Source organism: Octopus bimaculoides, chromosome 24 (assembly GCF_046866305.1).
Source record: "Octopus bimaculoides isolate indiv1 chromosome 24, ASM4686630v1, whole genome shotgun sequence".
Lineage (NCBI taxonomy): Eukaryota > Metazoa > Mollusca > Cephalopoda > Octopoda > Octopodidae > Octopus > Octopus bimaculoides.
Genome location: NC_142951.1, coordinates 25,740,601 through 25,752,691, shown reverse-complemented (window position 1 = coordinate 25,752,691; position 12,091 = coordinate 25,740,601). Strand labels below are relative to the sequence as shown.

The following is a 12,091-nucleotide window of genomic DNA, read 5'->3' as shown; positions in this document are numbered from 1 at the left end:
CTGACTCACAGCTTACACTCAAATTAAAAATGAAAAGAATTAAACCAATTCATTTAATGGCACTTGAAATAAATTTGGATAAACCCTGAATGTATACTGACTTGACTGTCGCACAATTTACACTTCGCCCGTACTTCTTTGTTTGTACACTACGTATCAAAGCGTATGAAAATCTCTCGTGGATGTAACGTTTTGGTAAAGTGGTTATTTTGTCTATATTAAATTTTCTAGGCAAAATTCTTTACTCATCATTTACTATTTTACAAAAAGGATCCCAAAAGATGCACAATGAATACATCTTCGATAGAAATCTTAGTTGAAAAAAAAAATCAAACAAAAAACAAATAAAAAAGGGACAAAATATTTATCAAGAACTTTCCAGCTGGTCCAAAAATTTCCCGTCATGCGAATTTACTATGAAATTAACCTCAAATTATATCAAGATATTTTGCGTATTCATTTTTTTTCTTTCGTTATTTTTTTTTTGTTTTGTATTGTTTTTGAATTCTTTAACTCTCATTCTTGCCACTTCACTTTTACTGCGAGTTGAATTTATTGGTCGAAGATCTGAATTCTTTCATAATTGAACCACTCCGTTTATAATAAAACTGCTTGTGTGAAAGACTCGCACCTGTTGTCAAATCCAATCTTCAGGTTTACAATCCGACCAGACATGACATTTCACAAATACATTAATTTTAATTATTAAACTAGTTTCCATTGATTTTATTACCATTTTCTCCTTTCGTATCTAAAAATTTATATATATATATATATATATATATATATATATATATATATATATATATATATATATATATATATATATATATATTATATAATATATATATATATATATATATATATCAACAAGGACTGTTAAGAAAAATCTTTGATAAATTAGATGATGCTGGTATGATTTAAAAAATTATTAAAAAAAAAATTCTCACTAAATTTTGTAATTTTGTGTATATAGCCACAAACAAACACACCTAAATATCTGCATACATGCGCACATACATACATCATACATACATACATGATACATATGTATATACATACATACATATACATATATATACATACATATACATACATACATATACACGTATATATATATATATATATATATATACACATATATATACGCTCATTGATAAATGTAGGTTTGTAGAAACCTATACATAGATAACAGTACAAATATAAGAACACATATGCATAATTTTCCAGACGTACATACACACGAATATATATATACACATATACATGTATATATATATACATGCATATATATATATATATATATATATATATATATATATATATACGTGCGTGTGTGTGTGTGTGTGTAAGCATGTATATATACATATATATGTATATATACATACTCGTATATATGTGTGTGTGCATGTATTTATGTATGTATACGTTTTGAACAACATGAGTGTGTTTATATGAATGGGTGTGTATAAATGTGTGTGTGCGTGTGTGTGTAGTTTTGCTGTATATGTTGCGTCATGGTATGTGAAAAATGTACACGTATGTTTAAACAAAATTTGAACAGGTAAAAGAAGGGACTGATTTTTCAAAATATGTTGGCAAAACACCCGCCCCCACCCAAAAACAAATATGGAAAATAGATGGGAAATTATAAATATATAATTGTTATTATAACAAAAAACAAACAAACAAAAAAAAAAGATTGAAAATCAGAATATTCGACAGCCAAAATGGCTTCTTCCGGAAACTGTCTTTGGTTACTGTGTAGTTTTCTTGTTTTCGTTTTTGTTGTACTTCAATAAAAAATAAAATGAAATCAATGCAGGAGGAGGAGGAGGAGGAGGAAGAGGAGGTGGAGGAAGAGGAGGTGGAGAGAAAAAGAGAAGGGAAGAAGAAAAAGAAGAGAGAGAAAGAGAAGTAGAAGGAAGAAGAAGAAGAAGAAGGTGTAAGTAACTAGAAGTGTTCAATAAAGAAATTTAAGTGAACAAAATCGAAATAAGAAAATCATGAAACTAACCCTTTTCGTGTAACGGGGGGTGGGGGGTGGGGGTGGGGGTGCGAGTTGGTTTGAATTGTTTGGTGTGTTTTATATGTTGTAAATAATATATCCTGTAGTGTATTTAATAATACACGTAAACACACAGACACACATATATAAACTCATACTTACACACTCACACATTCACTCTGTCTGTCTCTGTCTCTCTTTCTTGTACACATGTACAACACTCGCAACATACATATACGGGCAGTCACGTGACCGTGAATGCTTTTACAATTCATTGTTCGTAAGGTAATGTCGTGTATTGTTTATTTTATTTATTTTTTTTTTGTTTTTGGATTCCACATATCCTACATCGTACACTATGTACGGAATATGTGATTTATATCGGTGTTTTGAAGATGAAACGTTTCGATGCTATTTTCACGAGTTATCGACGAACTGGAAAGCTTTGCTGTTGTTGTCTATGTTGTTTTAATTTTCGTTTTTGTTGTCGTTGCTGCTGTTGTTGCCCTCATCCTCTTCGCTCAATTCAACTTCTCTTTCCACTTTTGTCCATTTTAAAATTGTTTTAAACATACGGTTTGTGGGTGGGTGCCACCTTGTATTACACCTGCTGTGAAACCGTCAACTGGGAGAATATACTTTGAACAGTCCATCTTTATTTTGAATATATTTTCTTCCAACAACATTTATCATAGAACATTCATAGCTTTTATTATTTTTACTGTTTTTCTTCACCTGTCCACATTTTCCTTGATTTCGTTTTTTTTTCCACCCCATTCGTTTTGCAACATACGAGTTTACCATGATTCAGCATTTACCCGGTTCTTAAGCAATGCTTCTTTACCCTCATCTTAAGTGACTTCTCTTCTTTTCTCTACCCTGATATTTAGTGGCATCGTTACCCGGTTCCCCCAACAAAAAGCGACCATTTTAACTGGGAAGCATTTGATGATGATCAAGAAAGTTTCATCTTTTCTCTACTGCTCCTCACATGTTCATGGCTCAAGCTTTCCAAATGTTAAAGTGTAAAACACATACTAACGTTTCTTCGTCTTCACAGGTAGGTCATTTGTGTTGCCACGTCAAAACTCTAGAAAACACAGCAAAAAATAAGACAAAAGAAAATAGAGGGAAAATTATGGATATAAAAAAGATCGAAAGAAGGAAAATTAAAAATAGTGACGTGAGAGAGAAGCTAAACATATTTAGTATTAAAGAAAAACGAATCGATTTTAGAGTTTTAAAATAAAACAATGAAATAACAAAGTTTAATTTAATCGTGAAATAAACTAAGCTGGTGTACTGTGAAACAGAGCCTGTCATGGTTAATCAAAACTCTTTCCTGCAAAGAAGACTCTTCTTTACTCACGTATCAAATAGATTTATCTCCCCTTTACTCACACAACCCACAAATTTATCTCCTCCTTAATAACAAATCACACAAATGTATCTCCTCTTTACTAGTAATTCTCGCAAACTCATTTTTTTTTTCAGTTTCCATAATAGCAGGCAGCTGAACTAATGCGGCATCAATCTACCGACCTTAATTTTCTGGTTCGTATTCTAACTCTACATAAAAACAAAAATTGAAGTTCTCGTGTAGGGTAGAACCTTTCCTATGTAAACGCTCGTGACACTTATTCTAATTAAATTCGATATATTATTGACTGAACAAATTGAGGAAATGTCACTTGGTGATGGTATGTATTGAATAAAACGTTTCACCATTGCACATGAACACACATAGATTGCTTATAAAATATATAGAAAAATTGCGTGTTACAAAAGGTGCTGAGCCAAGGTTATCTTAGAAATATTTAACTAGTGCTGGTGTTTTGAGTAAAACAACCCCTTTAGAAAGGTATTCAAAGCAAAACGAATGTGGAAAATCTGTCCGTCACGTTGGAATACTCAACTGACTTATTTCCCCATCAACCATGTCATCTTAACACTTTTAAAAACGCGGGCTTTACTCGATATTTTTTGCTATACTCTTAATCCCTATGAACCAGCGTTCAAGCACCAACAGAACCTCGGCATTAAATGAGCCCTAAACACACTATGCTCCTGTTCATCTTCTACTTCCGTCCATGATTCCTCTATATCTTGATACACTATAAAAAAAAAAGTATTTTACGGAGTGTTTCGCTCATTAGTTATTTACATTACTTCTACTCCATATTGCCTGTAATATCCACAACCTTAAGGTACAATTTTCTCTTCAGTATGCGACATTTAGTGTTATAAAGTACGCCTATGTTAATTATCTAAACTTCACCCACATCATCACCAACAAAAATATGGGTTCAGTCCCACTGCATAGAACTTCGGACAAGTGTACTCCCAGAAGTCGCTAAATTATTACATTTAACGACTCCAACAAACGGCTATTGCTGTAAAGTGTTACACCATCATACCACACAAAAGCTTTAGAACTTATGACATATGTATCTTCTGGGGAACTCCTTGAATTATTAACTTTCTTCTGAAATACATCTTGTCCATCATTACTCACAGATTTCAAGTGGACATTAGACTCCATATTGAACTTGTATATAGGTCTCAAGAACTGAAGCCTCTAATGTGAATTCATGTAGACTAATGCTTGTTTTCATTCTTCAGAATGATCTTAAACAAAATATGTAAAAGAACCAAGCTTTTAGTATTTATAGCGCTAGTCTTTCAAGTAACAGAAAAATTAAATTTAAACCATGACGAATCCACTGGAATTGCCTGAATTAAAAAAGCGTGGCTTTGTGGTAAAAGGTTTCCTTCCCAACCACATGGTTCAGGGTTCAGTCCCACTGCGAGGCACCTTTGGCAAGTGTCTTTCTTCGACTACAGTCTTGGGCCGACCAAAGCTCTGAGAGTGGATTTGGTTGATGGAAACAGAAAGGAGCCCGCCGTGCATATATACAGGGTGCGATGAATAAATCGTCATCATTTTATATTTTTAATTTCGCGCATGCGCATTGTTTTTATTTTATTTTATCGACTATACAATATGGTAGGGTCAGTTGGGCATCGTCTGCGAGAAAAAAACAGCAATTCACTCTGCTAGAAATTTGGAAATGACATGCTGTGCTGCTTGGTATTCGCGCTGGAAGCTCCAATACGAACATTTCAGAGCGTTTGGGTGTCAATACGAGGACAATGCAATCTGTATCGAGGGTGAAAAAAAAATCAAACATCCAGTCAACATCATGGTGTTTGGAGTGATCACTAGTGATGGTGACGTTATGCCTCCATCTTCCCACACGGCCTCAGACTCGACACAGAGGCCTCCATCAGGTGCCTGGAAGAGACAGTGCTGCCCTGTGTCAAGAGGGTGGCTACTGGAAGACTCTGAGTGGCAACAGGACTCTGCACCATGCCACACAAGCAAGAGAACCCAGTCATGGCTGTTAGACAATTTCTGCGACCACATCACCCCTAGCATCTGGTCACTTAACTCCCAAGACTGCAGCCTCCTTCATTATTATGTGTGGGGCGCAGTTGATCGAGAGATCAAGGAAACTTCTTGTAACACTAAAGATGATGGCAAGGATTACGGCAGCATTCACCAACTTAAACAAGGAGACCGTCCAGATGAGCTGCAGGAAATTCCGAAGTCGTCTGGAGGCCGTGGTTGAAGCCAATGGCGATTTTATTGAGTGAATTTACTCTTTAGTATTTCAAGATAGTTTTATGTAATTTTGGTAAATATATTTGTTAAAATGAGATGTGAGTGTTATTTTCATTTTTGCGTAATTTAGACGACAGTTTATTCACCGTACCCTCTCTCTCTCTATATATATATCTCTGTTTGTCCCCCAACACCACTTGACTACCGGTGTTGGTGCGTTTCGGCAAAAGAGACCTACAAGAAACAATTCTGTTTATATTTCCCAACACCTTGAAGCTTCGCTCCAAAATACTTACCTCAAGGGGAGAATTCTACATATCTACTTCTGCAATAAGGTTAAAATTCTTTGGCAGAAAAATTAGATACGTAATCGAGTGTGTTTATGAATATTTCTGACAATTTGTAACAAATGGCGTGAAGAAATCGGACATAGATTATGACAAAGAAAGGCACTTACCAAAAAAGTGTCACTTGTTGGTAACCCGGGGAGACTATGGATAGAGTTAGTACTTAGAAGACTTGGCCGCCGATCCGTATCCGAATCATCTGGTTCGTGGAGTGCATAGCCGTTGTTAATATAATATAGCATACTGCTGCGGTTTGAAGTTGCCAACACTGGCTGTGGAATAGTGTTGCGACGAGCATATGAAGTACTTGCAGAACTACTGCTACCTGCAATACTGGCAGCTGCTGCTGCTGCTGCCGCCGCCGCCGCCGCTGCTGCTGCAGCTTTATTTCGTGCCATTTTCACGGCTCGTCGACAGTTTAAGTTTTCGTCCATTGCTGAACTAATTGAGCTTCGTTGTCCGCTTTCAATGTCATTGTCATTGTCATTGTCGTCGTCGTCGTCATCATCGTCGTCACCGACCCTATCTTCTTCGTCGTCATCGTCGTCGTCATCTTCTTCTTCGTCTTCTTCCATGAGAATGCCGTTTGCCGTGTCATCGTTGTCGTCTTGATCGTCTTTCATTGCCTCTTCGAGGGCGCGGCCATAAAGATCATCTTCCGTGTCCCCTGCCACGTTACTCTTGCCCAACGTAGAGATGAGCATCAGTGACGCAAACGAGGAAATGGCTGACATGGCCACACCACGCCGGCCTTTTCCATCTGGCATAACAAAGAAAAAAAAAAGAAAAAGAAAAAACAAATAATATTAAAATCAAATAAAAATACATTTACAAAGAAAAATCAAATAAAAATACGTTTACACAGAAAAATCGATTCAAAATATTATTATCAGTGAAGAATGATAAAATTATTATCACAATGGACAAAATTTGTGATGGTTAATGTTTACGGATTTTCAATAGGAATTATAGCCTGCATGGATCTTGTGACGACGTTTCGTATCCGATCACGCCTAATATAAACAACAATGAGATATCGAAGATGAAAAATGGATAGTGGGTGTATATGTTATATTTCAAGAAAAGTAAGCGCTCTAGACTGATTAGCAATGAAGCAAGGGATGACAGTCAGGCGGTAGTAGATGACAGGAGCAATGTACACAATCCCCACCTCTGTCTGACAGGGACAGATTCCTCTTTGCCCATTTCTGGACAAGATCGCGTGTATCAGAAATCACGGTTTTACAATTTATTAGAACTGAAGATAGTATTTTTAAAAACTTCTGTGCAGACAGAATTCCAACTCAATCTGGCGAATACTTACAAAGACACGCGGTTATTTCATGTTCTGGGGCGCCTCTGCTTCTGCTAAGCGCTACAAGTAACTCTACATCTCTCTGAAACAAAATAGAAGACGCGAGTGATAAGGTAACAAGGCAATTAAAAATTATGAACAAAAATAAGTTGTTTAGAGTAATGCTTCGTAATATTTCAACCTTAATAGTCACATGTTATTTCCAACGCAAGAAAAGCTCTGGGATTCGAAGCAACGTGTCTCAATAGTTTAACCGTTAAACACAGTAACTTTCTTTATTTTGCATAAAATGAGAGCTCGCAATGTTTAACTAAGACCATCTTCAATTGATAAGATTTAATTTGGTTATCAAACATTTTGATTTTGGATGATAAACTGTCAGAACTTTCACCAGACAACGAGAATTCTGAAATTGTTAATGCCTGCAATATTTTCTTTCAGTACACTGGAGAATTCTAGGTTGTCACTAGAAGTGGTAGGGAAGTTTCTGTATGGTTTGCTGTAGTGCGATGTAATGTAGTATAGTGTGGTGTACTGTGGGTGTGAATGGTATAGGATGGTGTTGCATTGAGTGATGCGTTGTGTAGAGTGAGCAGAGTAGTGTGGTGTAGATAGAGGCAGAGCGATGGGGTTAGGTGAAGCGTGATATGGGGTGGTGTGACAAAGAATGTAGTTTGGTGTGGTAGAGAGAGAGAGAGAGAGAGAGAGAGAAAGAGAGAGAGAAAGAGAGAGAGAAAGAGAGAGAGAAAGAGAGAGAGAGAGATATGTAGAGTTGTGTGTTGTAGTGTGGTAAAGAGCAATAAGGTACTAAGACACATGGTACAGTGTAACAGGTATAGTGCTGTAGAGTGCTGTAGTATGTTGTTGCGTGTTGTAACGTGGCGTGTGGTGGAAGATTGAGTGCTGGAATATGTTTTGGCGTAGTGTGGTATGGTATAGAGACTGGAGTATTTTGTGGTGTAGTGCAGAGTACTAGAGAATGCTAGTGTGTAGTGTGGCGTGGAAATACTGGCGTATGGTGTGTTATATTGTAGAATGGTACTGTGGAGTGCTGTAGAATGGTACTGTGGTACTGTAGAGCAGGGCTGGCCAACCTGAGGCCAGCGGGCCGCATGCGGCCAGCAGACTTTTATCTTGCGGCCCGCAGACTTTTATCTTGCGGCGGCCCGCTTGATACTTCCTTGAAATGGGTTTATTTAAACAAGTATTTAAAAAAAATTATCAAAAATTAAAGATTGTAGTGAAAAGTAAAAAAGAAAGATACTTCCGGTTTTTGCAACGATAACACGTCATGTTGAATCGACGATCGTTCATTTATTATTGCAATAATAGCATGGGAAAGCAAAATGCTTTCAATTCTGTCAGTATACAAATGGCCCTCAATAAACTTTCTGTGATTAAAGTGGGCCGCAATGTAATTCGAGTTGGCTAGGCCTTGTGTAGAGTATTTGAGTATGATGTTGTGCACTGTGATGTTGATTGCTGGAGTATGGTGTAGTGTCGCGCAGAACAGTTGAGTGTTGTGTGGTCTGGGATAAAGTGGTAAGATGTATGGTTAGTTGTAGTGTGGTTTTGCGTGCTGTGCAGTGCTGAAGAATGGTGTCGTGTCTTGTGGTGAGGTGGAGAGTGATGGGGTATGTTGTTGTGCAATATGTTGCGTTGTGGTGTAGAGTATTGTACGTTGTATTGCAGACAATTATAGAGCACTGTAGATTGCTGGAGAATGATGTGGTCTAAAAGTAGGTGAATGTTGTGTCATGTAGTGTAATCTGTATGAAGTGCGACATTTCGTAGGAGGCTGGGGAGTGTCGAATGCTGGAGTATCTTTGTGGTGCGATGCAGTGCAGGGTGCTGAAGTATGGTGTGGTTTAATTTGACGTAGTGAGGTACCGTATGATGTCGAGTGCCGGGAGAAGAACGAGGGACAGTTGGGTATGATCTGGTGTAGAGTGCGGCAGTATGTTGTTGTGTCTATGACGAGATGGAGAGTGCTGCTGTAGGTTGTGGTACGGTTTGAGGTGGAGTGTGTAAAACATTAGGTTGTTCTATACATATGTAAATATGTGTGCGTGTATAGGTGCATATGTGTGTGTGTATGTGTGTGTGTGCGCGCGCGCGTGTGTGTGTATAGACACAGGAATACATATGGTCGTACCTATACATTTAAACAGTTTCAGATTCACGTATTTCCCTCATTCAGACGCGTACACAAAGCAATTAAGCAATTACATAGATACAATCAGAACAACAACAACAACAATATCGGCAATTATGAATAAGAGCAAAAAGACCACGACCTTGGTGTTAGTAAGGAGCGTTGTACAACCCATTATGAGGGTTTCAATTCCAGGTACTTACAGTGATTTCGTTTATCAGTGCCTGTAATTTAATGATTTTCATGTCTGCTTTTTTCTTGGATTTTCTAACAGTCATAATTTCTATGTGATGTTTCCTGTTGACTGTCATCAGGAAACCTGGAAAAAAAAAGAGAAAAAAAAAAAGAAAGAGAGAGAGAGAATGTGTGAATTTGAAAGTGAGTGGAAGTGTGGATGATTAAGTGAGAGAGAAATAGGGTGGGAAAGCATGAAATGATAAGAAAGTAAGAGCGTGGTAGAAAACTATGAATATATATTGGAGTATTTCAACCAATCAAAATGTAGCCTCTGTATTGTCCTTTTTTATGCCCTGAAGATTTTCCACCCAAGGTGTTTTGAAATGCAATATATATACATATACATATATATATATATATATATATATATATATATGTGACACTTATTCGGTAACCATGATAAAACTCCGAGTTTCGGATGCCGGGGTGGGAACCCGCGCCAACATCTCTTCAGTTATCCGGCCATTGAAAATTCCTGTGTTTTAGGAATTTTCAATGGCCGGATAACTGAAGAGATGGCGTGGGCTCCCACCCCGGCATCCGAAACTCGGAGTTTTATCATGGCTACCGAATAAGTGTCACATATTTTTACAGATAAATTCCTCTATTTACATAATATCGAGGTCTCTTTCTTTCTTTTGTTGTCCTTTCTATCAATATATATATATATATATATATATATATATATATATATAATGCAAATAATATATGAGTATATGCATATATACATACATATATGTACATACCTACATCTACAGGTATATATAGATGCATATCTGGCTACAGGACGTTGCAAAAAAAACGTGAACAAAATGAAAAACGGAGTACAGAAAACACACAGGCCACATAGAGAACATTTCCTTCATCAGCTGCCACCATTCTAAAACTAAGCGTTTCGAAGAGTTAGGGCAGGACGCATTGTTAGAATGGCTCTTCCCACGGACCACAAATTAAATTTTATATATATATATATATATATATATATATATATAGATATATAGGGCAGGGAATCGTCAATTAGTAATAAAATTAATAATTAACAATTTTGCCGAGTAGCTCAGTATGAAAAAACCTTTATCGTTAGAGAAAAAATTTGTAGTTTGGAATCAGTAGTTCTTTGACTGCTATTTCTGAATTCTCAGTATGTTGGAGAAGCAGGCTTCTGCTAATCCCTGTATATTTATGATTATATATATATATATATATATATATATATATATATATATATACATATATATATATTAGTTTAAATTAGATGTGAAATGAAACATTTGTAAGCAAAGATGATAGTTGATTAATAAATTAATTTATATCCATTGAATCTCTCTCTTTCAAAACTTAACAATATTTCATATTTTATGATATCCTATACACTATATTCATTGAAGAAATATCTCTTCAAAATACAATATGTTAAACCAGTGTATCTTGGATAAATACGTGTGAGTGTGAGTGTGTGTGTGTGTGTGTGTGTGTGTGTGTGTGTGTAAGAACCCATAAAGTAAAGAAAAAGCACTCATATATTTGTCAATTTCATGCACACACGCACACGCACATATATATATATAGTTCTCAATTGAGTGGGTATACATTAAAGTACACAGCATTAAAGATCTTTTTCAGCCAATCGATTTCGCACTGATTCACCATGTTGTTTTCATGCTTGCCATCACTAAAAACCACGTGGTGTAAGTAAACCACTGTATCATCTGATACCAAGTGCAAAATTGATTGATATGATGAGCTGAAATTGACCCATGATATTGTATACTTTGATATAGTCTGTCTGACTGACTGATCAGTAAGAGGATTTGATTAAAGGCTCCAATTAATTACATCTAAAGGCATGACCACAGCATTAACAACAACATTATTATTGTTCACTTACTGTTAACTATCCGAACGACGCGCCAAGGAAGCAACAAAACCAGAATAGTACTTGCATCTTTACCCGTCTCATACCATTGGCTATCCAGGAATACAAAATCCAGGGCGAAAGAAGCGATCACAATAAATGCATCAAAAACCTGCATAATGATAATAATAATAATAATAAAAAATAATAGTAATATTGATAATAATAATAATAATGATAATAATAATGATGATGATGATGATAATAATAATAATAATAATAATAAATGCAGTGCCCAGTAGTGCAATTTTCTGTATGTGACAAATATATATAACATACAGAAAATTGCACTACTGGGCACTGCACACATCCTATGCAAAACACTTTCAACACAGTAACCATAAGAGCATCACAGCAAACCACAGCACATACCCAAGGCGCACAGAGCTGCGCTCGGTAGTGAAGTGAAAGCACGTTATAAAAATAAAACTACTGAACAACGATAATAATAATAATGATAATAATAATAATAATAATAATAATGATAAT

General features: G+C 36.1%; 1 protein-coding gene across 1 annotated transcript; it reads right to left on the bottom strand.

The window, feature by feature from the left end:
- Positions 1-918: 918 nt before the first annotated feature.
- On the bottom strand, positions 919-11,720 carry LOC106880459 (uncharacterized). Its single transcript, XM_089341550.1, has 5 exons — positions 11,576-11,720; positions 9,654-9,769; positions 7,305-7,377; positions 6,091-6,740; positions 919-3,098 (listed from the first exon to the last, which is right to left on the bottom strand). Exons 1-5 carry the CDS (start codon positions 11,718-11,720, stop codon positions 3,063-3,065), a joined length of 1,020 nt encoding a protein of 339 aa, XP_089197676.1. The 3' UTR covers positions 919-3,062.
- Between the last annotated feature and the right edge of the window lie 371 nt (positions 11,721-12,091).